Source organism: Cygnus atratus, chromosome 4, assembly GCF_013377495.2.
Source record: "Cygnus atratus isolate AKBS03 ecotype Queensland, Australia chromosome 4, CAtr_DNAZoo_HiC_assembly, whole genome shotgun sequence".
NCBI lineage: Eukaryota > Metazoa > Chordata > Aves > Anseriformes > Anatidae > Cygnus > Cygnus atratus.
In genome coordinates, this window is record NC_066365.1 from 68,702,809 (window position 1) to 68,720,363 (window position 17,555).

A 17,555-nucleotide genomic window follows, 5' to 3' on the forward strand; every position below is an offset into this window, starting at 1 on the left:
ACCGCCCATTGGCTGCCCACGCCCTTCCTCCCCGCCCCCCCCCCGCCGCACGCCACGCCCCATTGGTCCCCTCACCCTCCCTCATTTGCATGCCGCCCCGCGGACCAATCGGCGCCCGCTGGCTGCTTAACATGCACGGAGCCAGCCACTCAGCGAGCGCGGGGGCCGGGCCACCACGTGCTGTTGCTAAGCTTCGGCTTCTAAATTGTTACTATAGCGGCCAGCCAATCGCGGCGCGCGCGGCGATCTGTCAACATTCCCTGCCCCAGCCAGAGGAAAAAGGGGGGGGGGGGGGGGGGGGCGGGCGGAGTGGAGAGCTCTGCCTTCCGATTGGCCCGGCGGAGGGGGCAGGTCCCGCCCTTTGTCGGCAGCGCGCGCGCGGATTGGCGGAGGGGGCTGCCCGTCGGCGGTGTGTCAAATGTAGGTTGCGCGGGGTGCCTTATAACCGGGGAGTCCCCCGCGCGTGGGGCTCGGCGCGGAGCGGGCGGGGGGGGGGGGCGGCGGCTGAGAGGGGCTCTGAGGGGCTCGGCGGCGGCGGCTGTGAGGGGCTCGGCTCGGCGCACCCAGCCATGGAGCTGAACTCGCTGCTCATTCTCCTGGAGGCGGCCGAGTACTTGGAGCGGAGGGACCGAGGTACTGGGGGGGGGGGCGTCGAGAAGCGATCGGACCGCAGCTTTCCCCCCCCCCCCCCATCCCCTTCCCCCCTTTGGATGCATGCTCCGCCTGGGTTTATTTTTATTTTTATTTTTTTATTAGGGTAATCCCCCTGATTTGGGCACTCGGGTTTCGTTTGTTTCACCTCGGTGCCTGTATTTTTCACCTCGCTTCTTCGCGAGGCGCCAGAGTAACACCCAAACAAATCCAAAAAAAATAAACAATAAAAAATAAATTGTTCTTTTAAGGTTCTGGCAAAGGGAATTAAAAAGATGCATGGAGGAAAAAAAAAAAATCTGTGTACGCTGCCACTAACGCTGACTTTGTCCCCAGAAGCAGAACACGGCTATGCCTCCGTGCTGCCCTTCGCCAGTGACTACTCCCGCAAGAAAACAAAGGCGGCCCCCCTGGCCAGGAGAGCCCCCAGCAGCAGGTAACGCCGAGCCCCTGGCCTGGCTCTCCCCCCCTGTCCCGGCAGTCGCCATGTTTTTCCCTTGGCTGGGCTTGGCTCTGTTTTGATCCGCCGTATAAACACTGCCACGCGTACACCAGCTCCTCGCCGCGCTCCCGCTGCCGCCGGCTTCTCCTGCGGCCCTCAGCGCCGCCGCCCAGGCCTCTCTCTGTGTGGCACTCCTGCCTTACACCCCCCTTTTTTCTTCCCTAGCACCCCCCCCCCGCCCCCCACGGTGTTTATTTCCAAAGCCCTGCCCGGCCGCTTTGCCCGTCCCCAGATGCGGCCCCCGTTGGGGTGGCGGGGCCCAAAACCCAACGCCGTGCTCCGACTTTGCCTCCGGACTTCTCCTCCAGGTGCCAGAGCAGGAGGTGTCGGGGTGAACTTGACCCCTCCAGGGCTCCTGCAGCGCCGCTGGGCAGCTCAGCCAGCCGGCCAGCCCCGTGCCCCGCCGTCGAGCCGCACGACCTGGCCGTGGTTTATCGTGGTTACCGCACGGCTTATTTAATTTTTTTGTTTTGCCCGTTGTTTTCCTCCCCGCAGCCACTACCTGTGCTGCGATGGCATTAGTGGAGGGCTGCTGTGCGCAGGCTCTCTGCAGCTTTGTTTGCTGCTCCGGCAGTGGCTGTGTACGTGCAGGAGGCTGTCTTACAGGGACAGCGCCGGCCCCCGCCTGGGAACTCCTCCAGCCCTGTGCTCTGCCTGCTCTGCTTCGCTCTTCCAGGGCTGCTTCGGTCTCAAGACGGTGCCCGGCTGGGCCTGCGTGGCCCCACGGCACGGCGGACGCTGGTTCCTCTAGGATAGCCTAAAATGAACTCGGCTCGCACGTGACTTGTTTTCCAAATTGGCCGCTGGTCTCGTTCCCCCACTGGGGATCCCGCAGGGCCCTGAAGGGTTGTGGGGTGCTGAAGATGCAAGCTGAAATCAAAAGCTGAGGGGCTCCCTCCTCGATAAAACCACAAGCTCATGAGCCTTTCTGCTCTGCCTGCCGTGGCTGAGCACTGTGTCTTGCTGTGGTCATGGGGGAAGCGAATTGTTCCCCTGCTGCAAGTCAGGCGAACCCTTCTGGGGTTTGCATTGCTGCAGTCCGACAGCTCGGGGTTTTAGTTGAATTCTTTGTCTCGTCTTGGGGTATAGAGAAGTCATCAGTTCATTTTGAAAAGAAAGTCGTCTTAGAAGGAAAGCAGGACTTTGCTGAGACACTGCTCCTGAAGGTTTTTAATTATTTTGTCATGAAGGATGCTTGCTGCCTTTAAAAGAAATTCACAGTTGCAGATTTCTTCTGTCTCTGGTATTCGGGAAATCTGTGTTACTTACAGAGCTATTATTCCATCATTTCCTTTCCTAGGTCTCTTGTCACCCGCTGCAAAATAGTTATTTGTCTGAGCTGTAAGCTGCTTTCAGGAGTTTTTAGGAGAGGATTTGTAATCTATCAAATACAGCAGAATTAAAAGGTTGCTGCTTGCAGATTTGCTGGCGTTATCGAAGCTGAGACATTCATGCCTGCTTGCAGTTAGCATCCTGCATTTTTTTCTGACTGGAGGTTTGCATTTACCTGCTCAGACTTTTGCCCTGTCTCTCGCCGTGGAGCAGTGGTAACCTTCAGAAATGCCATCCAGCGGCATGCAGCGCACGCATTTACTTGCACTTTCAGTTCTTCTGGCCGCAGTGATCAGCAGCGACTTGTTTGTGCTTTGGGACGAGCTGATGCTCCTCGAGAAGCGGCTCCAAAGGCAGCCACCACCGCGGCCGGGGTCGGTCTCGTTCAGCTCGGCTGCTGGGCTCGCCTGGCAGCGTGTGGAGCGGAGCCGCAGTGCTTTAATGCAGCATCCTGCTCCTTCAGGGGCTGAGCTGTGTGGGCACCTCTGCATTGTACTTACCGGCGCTGTACCCGCTCCTAGCGACCGCAGGTTTGTCTGTGAGCTTCAATTCGAGGGGGGAAAAATTATTCTTACGTGTGAACACCCGGTCTAAAACGCGTGAAGTACACCAGCATCGCTGTTTATTGTTGTTATTTGGAGCTGTAGGGTCTGAGCCATGGACTAGAGCCTGAATTTTTGGTAACACAGCTACGTCTTCCTCAGCAACTCAAAGATTACCAGAGGCAGACGAGTGGCCAAAGTTCAGAGGACGTGGAGTGGCCGTAGGTGATGCGAAGTGTTTGTCCATGTTGTGCCACTTCGACCATTTTCCAGATGCACTGGGTTCGGAGCATCAGATGGAGGCAGGCACGATTGCCTGCACGTCTGAAGCTCATGCCTAATTGCTGCATTCTTCTTTTTTCGTACATAAAAGTATGTGCTTAAGGTTGGAGGGGAAGGAAAGGAGCAGATAGCTGCGCGTTTCAAAACTGCAGGGGTTTTGTTGTTGTTTTCGTCATCGGCTTTTACATCCTGCTGCTTGCAGCATCCTCGGCTCCCCACGTTTACATCATCTGATCGGGCTATGTATATAAGATATATATTTAAATTACATGTTTTTCATGCCTCATGAGCTAAACACATGTGTGCGTGTCTGTTAAAGCGTGAAAAACATCTTCCTCCTCATTCTTGCAAAATGGGAGAAGGGAAGGAGGGAAAAGGCGTCGGATGGAGCAGGGCAGGGAGGGAGGGGGGCAGCCCTTGGGGCAGGGCAATCGCATTGGGGTCAGCTCCTTGATTGCGATCGAACGAGGAGGAGATTTGGCAGGTTTGGGGTCACAGTGGGGAAAAATAGCAGCATAACCACGTTTAATCAACCAAAATCTATAAGCCTTCTGTCCACTGCAGGAATTTAACAGCTTTGCTTTGCCCACTGATAGCTTCAGATCAAATTTGGAAATGTTTATTGCTAAGCAGAGCGTTCCCAGCATGGTTAGTGGCTATCAGACACTGTATTTAGCCATCTTTTTCACTTCTACATTAAATTACTTGATTTTGTGTTTTCTTCCTACCGGCTTTCCTACAACATGCCCTTCCCCATGTCACACAAACCAAACTGCTTTGTTTTCTCTCTCCAGTTTGTTGTTTTGCAGCGTCCTCTGCTGAGATTCAGACTTGTTCTCCTCCAATAGTTTTGACCAAAATCCTCTGGCAAATGAAACCGCCTGCTTGTTTTGCAAGGAGAACAGGAGATTTGAGAAAAGCAGAAGCCTGTAATTGACTTTTGGGGGGAGGAGAGGTAAACCTAGGTCACATCTTGTTACACAAATACTTGACCGCAGGATAATAAATGTCTCCTCTTCGCGGAGCAGTAGCTGGAGCTCCCAAAGCAGTGCAATGCAGTCTAATAATTCTTGTTAACGTCTAGCTGGAATTAAAGAAAAGGCATAAAACAAACAGCTGGATTTAGGGGGGTTGTGCCTTGGAAGTGGTAATAGCAAGCCTTCAGCTGATTGCCGTTTGGTGCAGTGCCACGGGCAGGTAACGCGTGCGGCGTGCCGGGGAGGAGCGTGACACAGATCTGAAATTCGGTGACGTGTGCCAGCGAGGCAGGGCACTTGGGTAGGAAACCGCCTCAGCCTGCAGGTAGCCGGGCTTTCTTGCTCCCCATCTGTAGTGACATCCTAAAGCCCAAATGTTTCGGTGCGTACAGAAAACAAGAAATAGGGGGAAGAAGGGAGGATTTGAAACGCTCGCCCCGTGGGCAGCACCCTTCGTGGCAGTGCCAGAGCACACAGAGCATCCAGAGGGCTTGACGCCCTGCTGCTTGTACCCTTCGCAGCCCTGGGCCAGGAGGATTTACACCACCAAGCCCCGATGGCCTGGGCTGTGCGTGAGTGCGAGGAGGGGCGGTGTCAGCCCCCGAACGTCCCTGCCGTGAACGGGTCAGAAATAAGGTAAAACGAAAACTGAAATCGTGGCGTTAGATGCCAGTCTACTGAGGTCACGGATAAATTGACTTGCAGAGAAAGGAATTGGACGTCAGCGGTGCGGCGCTTGGCGTGTTAATTTAGGAGCTGCTTTAGGGAAGGTGGGGGGGAAGGAAAGCAAAATAAGCGCCCGTTTATAAATATATCTCCTATATCTATCAAAATCGGTGTTTTTGTTGGAGTGTTACATAAATAGACTCGTACTCGGTGCCGTGCTCTGGTGAAGGGTTATGGGCAGAAAAGGATGAAAGCTGCGTTTGGTGTTTCAAATGAAAACAGAGCTTCGTGTCCGAATTCCTCTGTTAGTGTTGGCTCGCGGCGAGAGGCAGCCCGTGCCCCGCAGAGCAAGCCCCTTGCTCCGTGCAGATGTTGTTCCATGCCCACGCCAAGCAGCTGAGGGACCAGAGCCTGATTTTTCTTTTCTTTATCTTTTTTTTTTATTATTATTTTATGGAAGGTTGAGAATAAAACACCGTGAAGCAGGCTGTGGAGATGACTCCTCTGCTTTTTTTGCCTGGCTTTCTGAATTGGTTGGATCCCCCTGGGTCTGCTTCCCTAAAACCCTCAGCAGAGGGGCAGCAATCGATAGCACCGTGTTTGTTTTTAAAATGATGCGTTTTGGTCCTGATATGCTAAATCTCACCAACTGCTCTGTCACCACCGAGGAGCCTGGAATGCCGAGGAGTTGCAGCCTTCAAGTAAGCGAGGGGGGGGAAAAAAAATCGTCGGTGTTTGAGAAGTGCCTCCGAGCTCGCTGCTGCGAGCGTGTGGCAGCACCAGCTTGCATCAGGAGCCAGAGCTGTGCACGAGGGAGCGTGCCGCGTGTGCTATGAGGAGAATGCAGAAGCCATTTCTGGCGGATTAATTCCGTACCGGCAGGCTGTGAGTGGTGTGCCCAGATGAAACCAAATGGAAAAACACCCCGGGAGCAGCTCGCAGAGGCGGGACGCCTGCGTGCCCGCGCTTTGGTCTTACGCGCGTCCTGGCCCCACGTGCTGCAGGGCCTGGTATTTTCGTGTGTGTCCCACGGCAGATGATGGGTGAGGACAAGGAATTCCCTGGAAGTGGATCAGGATCCTTACAGGGAAAAGCCACGTGGAGGTGACATCCAGGGCAGCGGCAAGATGGCGAGGTTTACGAGCTGGGCGCTCGCACCGCAGCACATCAGGAGTTGGAATCAGATACAGAAGCTTCACGTGCAACATCCCGTACGACTTCTTGCTCTGTCCTTGCTCCCTTGGCCTGGACAACGTCTGAAATGCAGGCGGTTCAGTTCTTACACTGCCTGTTGCTCTGGCAGCCCTGCGAGTGCTGCGCAACCTGAGGTGGGGTTGTGTCCTCCGACGCCGCCGGGTTGCGTGACTTTGTGTTGCCCTCTGCACGTGGCTTGTGCAGCGCCTGCCCAGCCCTGCCTCTACCTGAAAGCCCTGGTGCAGGCAGGATGTTCGCCTGTGTTTTCAGCACGCCGATGTCTAGCCAGCTCTGCTCACCATCGTGCTGCAGAAGGCATTGGGAACTGGGAGCGTATCGGTGACCCGCAGCCTGGAGCTGGCTCCCTGGCTGCAGCCAGCCTGGGTTTCTCTGGGGAGGAGCGGGGTCTCTCATCAGCTCAGTGGTAGGAGGTCGCTTGGGTTTTGGAGGGCTCTTTTCTGTGTTTGTCTCATCCTTGTGACAGCGCCTGCACAAAGGGCTGAGCTCTGTCCAGGCGCAGGTTCGGGAGGAAGGCTGCAGAGGGGAATGGGGCTCTGATCCCAGGCTGGGGAAGTGCTCCTGGAAATGTTGCGACATCTTGCAAAAACAAAACAGGAATTTACTTGGTTCCTCCCCCTTCTTCCAAGCCTTCGTTTGACAGTTCATTTGCCAAGAGAACACAAGTGCTGCTACGTAGGTGGTTAACTGCTCGGCGTGTGCTGAACGGGTGCTAGGGGTGCCTCGGGTCAGCAGTGCCATCGCTGCAAGTCAGCAGCGTGGTGCAGAGCAGCGGCACTCCCGATCTCTTGCTGAATCCTTTTTGTTGACGATTTTTTAAAATTTTGTTCCCTTTTTCAGCTGAACCCTTTCACTGACACCTCTCATGTACCAGTGCTACCCCAGCTCCCCAGGATCTTGCATGGAGAACCCAACGTAAAGGACTTAACCTGAACACCAAAAGTCTTCCTGCTCTTGCAGCCACTTTTGAAGAGTTCCGCAGACCATTCCTCCGAAAACTGCACTCACAGACCTGTTTCTTCTATATGGATGTCTATTTATATGTCGTCTTAGTCTTGGCCCACTCCCTGTTACTGAAATAATAAGACTCCACTTTGAAATTGAGGTAGCGCGTGCAGACCAGTTCTCACTTTCTTTTCCCTCACTTCAGGTAGCATTAAAAGGAGGTGGATATTCTTGTGATATGCAGAAGAAGGAGAAAGTAAATAGTATTTAGATGTACATCTCTTCCCCAGGCCCCCTCCCAAAGCAACCAAACACACTGTGCTTTCTAATGAATTGTCAGAGCCGACCTGTCAGGCTGTAGGGCATTTAGCCTGCTCTGTAGCTGGAGCAGCTGTCAGGTAAATGTCAGTGCGCTCAGTTTTGGTTCCCGGGCTGGGCCTGAGAGCTGGCGCGTTAATCAGGCGGTGTGTTAATCAGCTGGCGTGTGAATCAGCTGGTGCTCAGCCTCCTGGTGCTACATGCAGTGTGCAGCTGGTGCCTGCGCTTGCACACTGCTTCGTAGCCCCTCGTTTGTGCCTGGCACAAGGAGGGAGTGCAGCTGTGGCCCCACAGCTGGCCGGGATGCGTCTGGCTTCAGTTTTGGTCAGTGCTTCTGCTGCTGGTGTCACCAAAGTCAGGTGTGAACCAGGGGGATCAGGCTTGGCTACGGTGAGCTCGTGTATAATTGTCAAAAAGTGAGGGAGGTCCCTCCGTGAAGATCATTTTAGGCATACCTATGTTTTATCTCTCTTTCAGAGTCCCCTGTGAACATCATCTGTGTGACATTGTGTTTGGGGACAGCGGTTCCAGTCTGAACTTGGGTTTTCTGTGTGTTTGTTGTTTTTGCTGGTTTGGCATAGCAGTGTTTACTTGTTGTGGAGCAAAAGTTTGATCTATTTCGGTGGATGTAAAAGTGGAAAATAAAAACAGCACCCCCTTATGTGGTCGTATGGCAAAGACAGTAAACTGCAATAAACTCTGTTCACCTTCACCTGTCGACGTAGCACAGAGCATCTTTAAACCGCTTTCGGTCTGGCTGCGTTGCTCAGGACCACTTGCCTGGCATTGGAGGAACACATCTATTAGCTGGCAGTGGCTCACTTGATGCATCAGGTTAAAAAAATAATTCCTAGGCTACTCAGAAAATGATACCAGGTAATGGTTGACCTAGTTGATGTCTTAGCGACAACGCCGGGATGCTTTCCAGCAAAAGCAGATTAGCATCAGTGCTGAACCTTGGACGTGTTTGAGCTCTGCTCCACCTGCAGAGGGGCCGTCCACTTAACGCATTGTGAGATGAGGCGTTGTGCCGGCGTGCGCTGAATGGCGGGTGGGTTTGGTCAATAGTTACTCCTTTGCGTGAGCTCTCCTTTCTTTGTCCCTCTCGTTCGTAGTGCATCGAGGTTTGCTGCGGCACCCGCGTGCATGCAGGGGGAGGCAGAGCATCCTGCGGCTGAGCAGCTCGTGCGTTTCCACGGGAGGGATTTCACACCCCGAGGTGTCCCCGCTCGCCCTGCGGGTGAGAACGGACCGAGTGCCTGCACCCCGGGCCTCAGCACAGCCACCTCTGTCAGCACGTAACGCCCAGGGCGGGCACAGGGTTGTGGCACGATGTAGGAGAGCTGCCTCGCCGTGATCTGCTGCTGCCTTGATGTGTCTTTTGATCCTTACGTACTGGAAGCGGAGTTAGCTGGACAAAAGTAACGGGCTGGGGTGTTGCTGGTTTTGAAGTGGTGACAATGACTTGATTTTGGGAGTGTTTTCAGTCCGCGCCGTGTAAATAAATAAAATTGGTATTTCCAGCTGAATCAGTTGGGGGAATCACAAGTCCTCCAAGAAGTTAGGGCTGCCTTCGAATGGCAAAAGAACCAGGGGCATCAGCTGGGAGGAAGAACAAATCTTGAATCCTAGTATCCTGGAGGAGAATTGTGTACTGATGTGGTCAGTTCAGGGACTGTGATTTGTTTCTTCTGTTTGTAGGCTCGGAAGAATTCAGACGATTCCTCTGTCTTGTCATAAAGATGTCAACAGCAATGGCGGTGGTTCGCTGCTGCTTTTTCCCTCTGCTTCTCCTTGGGCTTGGAAGCCAGCTTTCTGGGGGCTTTTTCCTCTTACCCATTGCCGTTTAGATCTTCTAACGCTTTCTGCCCCCTCATAATTTTTCTTTGCAGATAAAGATCTCGTGGGCTGTTTTTATTACTAACCTGATCATTTTTTCACGTCCAACTCAGTCTCTGAATCTATTGAAAACTTTATATATGCAAATTCATTATAATTCCCCACAAACCCACGGTTTACTCATGGAAATGAAGTTGGTACCTTGAAGTATCTAAGGGATGTAAAAGTGAGCCAATTTCACAGCAAAGCTGTTTCATAATACCTATAAGTATAGATTTTAGAGAGCTCTTCTGCAACATACGCAGGCGTTGGCTTTTTAATATTCTGAAGTCTTGGTATTTATCCTGTTCTCTAATATCTCTTTTCTTTTTTTTTAATAGGTCATCACACAACGAACTAGAAAAACATAGGTAAGTCTTGAGAATAAAGCAAATTAAAAGATGTCATGGCTGACATGAGAATGACTGTGCTTAATTAAGAGTATTCGACAATTATTCATTCTGCACCAAACCATTTAAGTGCTGTTTTTTTGTCAACTTAAATCTAGTAGGTATAACGTTGCTTTGTTTTTTTATGTTAAGTATGTTACTTTTTAAATGCCCCTGATAATTAGTTTTTGACTGATTAATGCTGTAAGTGGTTAACTGTACTGCTCCTAACAATGAATCCGCTTGCAGCACCTGTTTCCTAGAGGTGCGTTGTGTTGGAGGCAGATGATTTTCAGGGAACAAGGTGCCACAAGGGATTGTTTATTGTACTTTAGGCATGCTTTGAAAACAGTTAGTTTTAGCCTCGCAATTTCTATTGCGTGTTGATACCTACAGACGTTTTTCCCCTTGGTCTGCTTCCTTGCTGGTACAGGTCATGCCCAGAGAGCTGCGTGCATGCTGGAAAGCTGCAGCCCTGGCGCGGGGTGCTCGGTGCTGTGCGGATGTTTTAGTCCCTGAGATGTGAATTTTAGAGGATCCGTGTTTGCACGCTTTTAGAGACTGTTTAAATGTCTGCTGTATCTTGTCAGGGTTTGTTCGCAGGTGGGGTTTAGCTGTAGGAAGCCTCCCGGGGTGCACTGCCCTGAGGATGCAGCGTGCCGAAGGTGCCCGTCCTCGTGCTGGCACTCCATCGAGGCAGCAGGGCAAGCTGTCTTTTGGGTAGTTCTTGGCCTTTTTCGCTAGCTTGTGGCTTTTGGGGTTTCACGGATCCAAAGAAGGCAGGGCTGTGTGTGAACACGGATGACTTCAAGCTATCCGCCTGCTTCTAAGTGTGCAGAAAGTGGTTGGTGGCACAACAAGACTGAACTCACTGGGGCTTTTTTTTTTTTTTAAATCTGTTCTGTGGCCACAGTTACGTAGCAGCTCGGCCAGCACTTCCTTGCATGCCGACATGCTTTCCTGTAGTTTAATTGTAATATGAGTAAACTGTAGCCCTGCCTAATAGCCACGTGGTCAGCTGGAGATGAGAGGAACTGCTCGCAGATGCAGGCCTGGGCTGCAGAACGCAGTGCCGTGGCTATGGCAGGGAAATCAGCTGACAGATCCCTCCAGAAAACAACTCCGTGCAAAATTCTGCCCTTCCCTAGCAGTTTTTTAAATTTTTTTTAAATCTTTTGCCCCAGCTGTGCTTCTTTATCGCTGTCTTTTATTTTTTTTTCCATCCTCTTTCCAGATATTCTCTTCTATTTCTTCCTTTCCCTCTGCTCTGTCATTCCTCTCATCATCCAACCTGCGTATTCCTCCTTTTTGCTCCCAGTCATTTTTATAACCTGAGCGTGGAGCTGCCTCTCCTTTCCTCTGCTCTGCCTTGGCATGTTTAAGCAGCGCAGCACGTCGGGTGCAGCAGATGCAGGGGCAGAAGTGGGATCTATTCATTGTCTAATTTCTGTTCTCGCTTTCAGTTCTGTGTTGTACCTGTGTAGTAGCGTGCTGTGTAGTATTTGCCGTGTTGGTTTTTCTTTCTGTCATCTCAAGGTCAAAATAGGTAAACAGCAAGGCGTGTCTCGGGACTGTACAACTAGAACTTGTAACTGCTGCTGCTTGCTGTACCTCCTGAAGTTACACTGTCCCTTGAAGCCAGATTTTATTATTCCTGGTGATCGGTGTGAACTTGCAAAATAGTGCAGGTGCCTTGGATGTACCAAAAAAAAAAAAGTTCACCAAAGCAGATGAAGTGTGCATGGTTCTGGTTACCCAATGTATTGGTCTGAAGGACCCCTGTAAATTTTTTCCTCTACCAGCCCCCTCCTCCAGCCCCGCGGCTTTACGAGCTGATAATACCGATCATACTGTTCTTCGCTCCGCTTTACCAAAACTGCCTTAAACCCCATCAAGCATCTTGTAAAGTTTAATGATTCACAGCCGTTGCCGGTCCCTGCAGCAGCTGGTCCTTGCAGCGGCGGCCTCGTCCCCCGACGCAGCCCTGCCCTGCCAGCTGTGGAGCACTGCCTGTTGATTTTGGAGGTGGATCCTTCCCAGCCCCAGCGCCTTTGAGTCAGCCCAGCCGCGACGCTTCTGGCCGAGGTGTGCCTGGTTATCTCCCAGGAGCTCGACGGGGAGGAGGCGAGGAGATGGCTGCTCACGTCCTCCTCCTGGCCCCGGCCCTCACGTGGGCTGCGAGCCGGAGGGCAGGGAAATGTTTTTCATTTTACGGGGCCCTTGTTTCCTGGATGAGGGTAGCCAGAGCTGGCGCTAACCGGAGAGCCTCGTAGCCATCTGTGGGTACACGGTGCCGCTCCACGTTCTGCGTCTGTGTTGCTCATGGGAGGTTTTATCTCTGACTTTGACGTCAGCAGTTGCTTTCTCTGTGAGTGCAGGTGGTGCTGTTTGGCACCACTACTTCGATTTGCATCTTCTACTGCTGGGCTAGTCATCTGTACGCTCTTGCGGGGATGCTCAGAGGAAGACAAATGGAAACAGAGACAAATTTCCAGCAAAAACTCTTCGTTAAGTGGTAGACTTAAGACTAAAACTACAGTCAAGTGTTTGTTAGCAGTTTGTATGTAAAATTCCTTTCTCTCTGATTTTACTCTCAACAGGATACAGAACTTGGATGTGGTCTGTTACAGTGACACTCTAAGGAGTTGTCCATGTGGCGGCAGTCCTGTTTTGGTTTGCTGTGATTAAGGTTTGCATCTCAGAACTGTGAAACAGAAACCCACCCTAAGTAAAAAGCAGGGAGGAAAGAAATCTGTCCCAAGGAAAGGTGATGTTCTAGAAGATATTTTAATACTTGAAGGGATGTCAATCAGAACAGCACTCAAATTTAACCAGTTTCTGATGATACAACAGATAATATACATGTATTTTTATGTTTCTAGCCAGAGCATTGTATCAGTAAGCTTTCAGTGAGCAATGTAAATAGCAAGTGCGTCGGTAATCATGACTTTCTGCACGGATATTTCTCAGTCAATCTAACCTGACAGCTATACCGAGGAATTCAGCTTTCCCAGTGTAAAAACAAGAACCCCTAGGGGACCGGAGCGTCTTAAAACGACACGGCGTAATCTTGTTTCTTTGCATTCATTGAAACTAAGTCGTGAAAAAGCGAGGTATGGCCCTCTCAAGATTGCACTGAGATCACTGCGGCATGAAGGCAGTGAGTCATTTGCCCTCTGCTCTTCGTGTTGGACTTGTCCCTGCAGCTCGTGCAGGACTGCAGGAGGACGTGGTGCTTCCCTGCGTCCTTGCTTGTCCAAAGCAGGGGGAGTCCTGAACAGGAGCACTGGGGCTGACACTTCGGGCATCTCTGACAGAGCGATTCCACTCCTTTTGCCTGGCTGTGAGGAGCTCTGCATGGTCAAGATCTTGTCCTTCTGATGGCAAAGCCTTTGAAAACAGCTCACGAAACTGGATGGTTTTAAAGCACAGCTTTTCAGAGTTAGTGAGGAAATTAATAAAAAGCATCTGCTGTAGTGTTCCTCGAAATGGGCAGGCCACGTGTTGCTGTCCCCAAGCTGGCAACTTGTTTGGCTGGGTGAATGCGGTGAGGCTTGATCTGGATGGACAGTTATCTCCTGCCTCTGCCAAGCCGATTTTATTATAAACTCTGAGTTTTATTCAGTTTTTAATCAAGAAGGGGGGAAAGGGGTGGATCAGCAGTGGTAGAAATCATCCTGTGTGCATTCCTGAAGACAGTAAATCCCTGGGAGGCACTGGGAATGTAATGAAGAGGGTGCTGGTTCATGTCGCTGGGCAAATGGACACGGCGGTGCCCAGCACTGCAGCATCTTCACGGCAAGCACCTTCTAGTAGAAGAAAACAATCCTTCCTGAAATGGGTAATATAGCCCAATATATACGGTTTTCTGTATACAGCCCAATATATATCGTTTTATGGTGCTGATCAGGGGGAGAGTGACAGTGTGTTCCCATGCGTGCAGAAGGTAATGTGCTCCTGAGTTCTGTGTAGTGCTTTGGGCAGTCCTTAAACCCAAAATCTTGCCAGGCAAATGTTGTTATATTGCACCATCATGTGTATGAAGCAGATACCTGTATATAAATAGAGGGTTTGCTTAAATATCTGTATTTTGACGGAAGAATTATGACGTGCAGCATTAGCTGATAAATAAGAGTAGGTGCCTCTGAAGTTAAGTTCTAATAGATCATCGGTTCTCATGAAAGGAGCGCGGATGAGCTTGCCGGGAGCACAATTACATTCACGATTACGTTACATTAATTTCCCCCATTAGGGTTATTTTGAGTTTGGAGAGTGCATAGAGAGTGGTCTCGAAATTCTGTCTGTGGTTCTTCGTGTTACTAAATGGCAGGGTTAATAAAAAGGGTGCGATCGCCAGTTGCTGATAAACTTGGAGGTTTTGATACAGAACTGAAAGGTCACTGAAATAATAGCATAGCAAAACAACACTTAGTGTTTATTTTTATTACAAGCTGCCTTTTCCAAATCGCAGATTGCCATCACAGCTGGTACCGTTGTGCAGCATAAAAGATACAACTGCATCGATCCATCCTGTTGCGAGGTTACGGTGCGGCTGCTGGCTCAGGAAATCCCCTGAGTGCCCGCTGGAGGCTGAGGACGCGAGGCTGCTTCCCCAGAAGGATCACCCGCTACGTGTCCTGTTGCTGGGCTGCCATCGTGAGCTTAATCCAGCCCGGCTGCTGGTGGTCCTGCTGCCTCCTGACGTGGCAGGGAAGGGGGAAGTTTGCTTTTTCAGCCGGTTCCTTGTCCTGATCCAGCTGCCTGTCACAGGCACGCCCTGATGCCAGCTCAGGGAGGGTGGGATCGCTTCTGTGAGCGACGGGATTAATTTGCAGTACAGAACAGCACACTTCACTCCTTTGTCAGTTTAATGCTTCTCCTTAACATCCAGTTTTGGCTGCTGCTGCCCAGAGATTGCTGAACTGGATGGGTCTTGCTGACCTGGTACAGAAATCATTGTTGTAATGGGTCTGTAACCTCTGCTGCCATCGCTAGGACGCGTGCAGATTATACACAAACCGTCCCCATACGTGGCTGCTACGTTAGTTCGGGCAACCACCTGGGCTTAGTAGCAGAACTTAACCTCCATACTGTTAATTTCCCACCAAGCAAAAGACTTTCTACGCCATCTGGTCGGTGTAAAGAGGTTTCCAGATGAATTGCAATAAAGATACCTTTGCAGGTAGTGTCTTAAGAGGCTGAATTGCCTTTGGGAGCAGGCAGGAGCCATGGTTCAGGTACCTGCTCCCCTTCAGGCTGCGTCTGCCTCCTGGAGGATCCCACCTGCAGCGGTCAAGTGAATGAATGGTGTTGCCACAGCCGGCTCAAACCCTTTTTGCCCAAACTTTAACCTCAGGCTTCCAACTGAGGAGCAAAGCATGTGGTGGGGTTTGTGTCTTAAGCTGCTATAAGCAGGTTTTTTTTGCTGGAGCTTGTTTAGCAAAGTCTTCAAAGAACCGGACCCACAGAACTGAAAAACTGAATCCTGTGGTTTTGTTGAGTTGTCCCATGTTTGAGTCTGATGAATCCATGGAATTAAAGGAATCAGAAGGTTTAGAGCTTCGCACTGCGGTGCTGCTCTTCCCTCACCTTCTCCCCGTCTCTCGGTATTCAGCAGATGTCAGGACCTGTGACTCGCCCTGCGCGACGTGCTGCAATAGCTATTGTAAATGCCTGTGCACTGAAGTATTGTCTTTTCGGGGCCCACAGCAATGTGACGTAGGTTACACGCTCCCGACAAAAGCTTTCCCACGTAGACTGCCCTTCTGGAAGGGAGGAGTGCATTAAGCTGATGAAGCTTGGAAATCAGGCTGCTAAGGAAGTTATATTCCAGGTGTCAGACATACACACATCCTCGTGCTTTGGGCAAAGCTTTTATTCAGCAATGAAAAACGGACTAAAGTACTCTCTTGACCAAATTGTCCTGTCCTTTTTCCTGCTGAAGTAGGCTCTGTGCTACAGGGCCTATGTATGGGCTCGGGCTCCAAAATGCCTCGTGCTTCCTGGCCAGACGAGCAGCGAGCAGAAGGCAGATGGGCGAGAAACCAAGTGCGCGCGTTTTTTCCACTTGCGTTTGTTCGTCCCTCTCTCTCCAAACATGAGCCCGTTGTGTGTCTGCCTCTAATGGGCTGTGTGAGAGGTGGTTTACGTTCTCAGCATCTGCTAATTGACAGGACCAGTTCTTATCCACCATGGTATAGTGGTGGCTCTTGTACAGATCAGAGAGCGATGGGGCAGGCTTCCAGGTGCTTCAGGACTGTACAGACAACAGCTAGGTGCTTACACCCTGCAAAGAGGGGGAGAGAAGCCCGCTGGTGACTGCTCTGTTAACTGGAGGAGATTTGCTGAACCAGATATGGAAAAAAATGTTTTTCCTTTTAAGCTTGCTTAGTTACAGCTGAGCAAGGAAACTGCAACTCGATTTATTTATTTATTTGCTTAAGGTATTCAGGCAGCTAATGGGCTTTAAGAAGCTGGCTTCTGGAGCTAGTCCTGCGTAACACGATGGGAATCCTCGACTGAATCCCAACCAGTCCTGTCTGTGGGAGCCCACAGGCGAACACTGAGAGCGCAGAAGCGGTGCCTACCACGGTGTGCAGAGGTCACAATGCACCCACAAGCCAGCAGCGTGGCTCGGCTGTTTAAGGCACGATGAGCTCTGTGCTCAGGACTCACCAAACTTCCAGGAGAGAGGGTTATTTTCTCCCAGGCATGTTCTGAGCACAATGTTTCTGGTGACCCAGCATCTCTGGTCAAGATAGACACTGAGGGAGCAACCTAGACTGCAGGAGGTGATGGTATTCTGTTTCTTGCTCCATCCCCTCCATGCTGTGTCGGCACCTCTAGCTCTATTTTAAATCCTTTCCACTGGATGCTTACACTGTTTTTGCACTGGGTATAATGTGGCCTGGTCCCAAATTCAGACGGTGCCTTCTGAATGGAACAATACGTGCTTTCCTCTTGCACCTTGTGCCGCCTTCCTTTCTCGCTCTCTGCCAGCGTAACAGTCCGTGGCTTCGATTTACTGCCTGGAATTCCTTCACAGGTCTATTAATTCCCACTCTATTTTTTCCTCGATGCACGTGGTGGGGTAGCGTAAGGCAGGCTGTTGGCCCAATTCTGCGCTCAGCTCAGGGGGATCAGCAGGAGCTGTGTGTGCCCGCATCTGAGCCTGGCCAGACCCCATAGCACTTTTGGATGGCTACAGAGCGTGCAGTTCTGGTTCTGGAAGCTCTAAGCATGAACATTTAGCTGGTGGATCATAAGCATAAAAAAGCATAATGCTCTTCCTTCACAGCAGTTGAATTTGGGCCTCTTTTTGAAAAACAAACAACCAAAACCACCAAAAGCTCCACACACGTGATCCAGACTTTCCTTGTCCTAAAAAGTGCAGCTCACAAGAGCGGGTAAGATTTTCCTTTTTTCGTCTCTTAAGGCTCTTCCTATTTTTGGAAGGAGAGGTTGTTTTGGGATTTCGTGGAGTGCTGTGTTCCGAGATAGGAGCCGTGTATGCTGAGCTGTGTGCGCGTCCCGTGAGGGTAGAGCGGAGTGGCAGGACTTGCCAAAGGTTGCGAGTGGCTAGTACGTCTCTTTAATCCTCGTTTATGTTACACAATTTCTTTTTCTACACAAATTAGCATAACTAATTACGTAGCGTGAGGAGATTGACACAGCTGATACAGGAGAGGTGTGGGTTTGGATGTACATGAGGTCATCTGTTGCAATGTTCCTAACTTTAATAACTCTTGTCACGGGCTACATGCCCTACATTAAGAAAACCTGGATTAGGTTTTAACTTAATGGTAAGAATGCAAAAGATTCAGGAGACAGAGGCTGCCTCTCAATGTACTGAAATGTCTCT

At 50.9% G+C, this 17,555-nt stretch overlaps 1 protein-coding gene across 2 annotated transcripts in view; it reads left to right on the plus strand.

The window, feature by feature from the left end:
* The first annotated feature begins 471 nt into the window (after positions 1–471).
* The window catches only part of MXD4 (MAX dimerization protein 4), a 37,916-nt gene continuing 20,832 nt past the window's right edge, over positions 472–17,555 (plus strand). Inside the window, exons 1-3 of one of the 2 annotated variants that reach the window (XM_035547348.2) lie at positions 472–633; positions 988–1,087; positions 9,647–9,676. In XM_035547348.2, coding sequence (XP_035403241.1) covers positions 570–633; positions 988–1,087; positions 9,647–9,676 — 194 coding nt within the window. In that variant the 5' untranslated portion in view covers positions 472–569. The remainder of the gene's footprint in view (positions 634–987; positions 1,088–9,646; positions 9,677–17,555) is intronic. The other variant, XM_035547349.2, reaches the window with a different exon arrangement.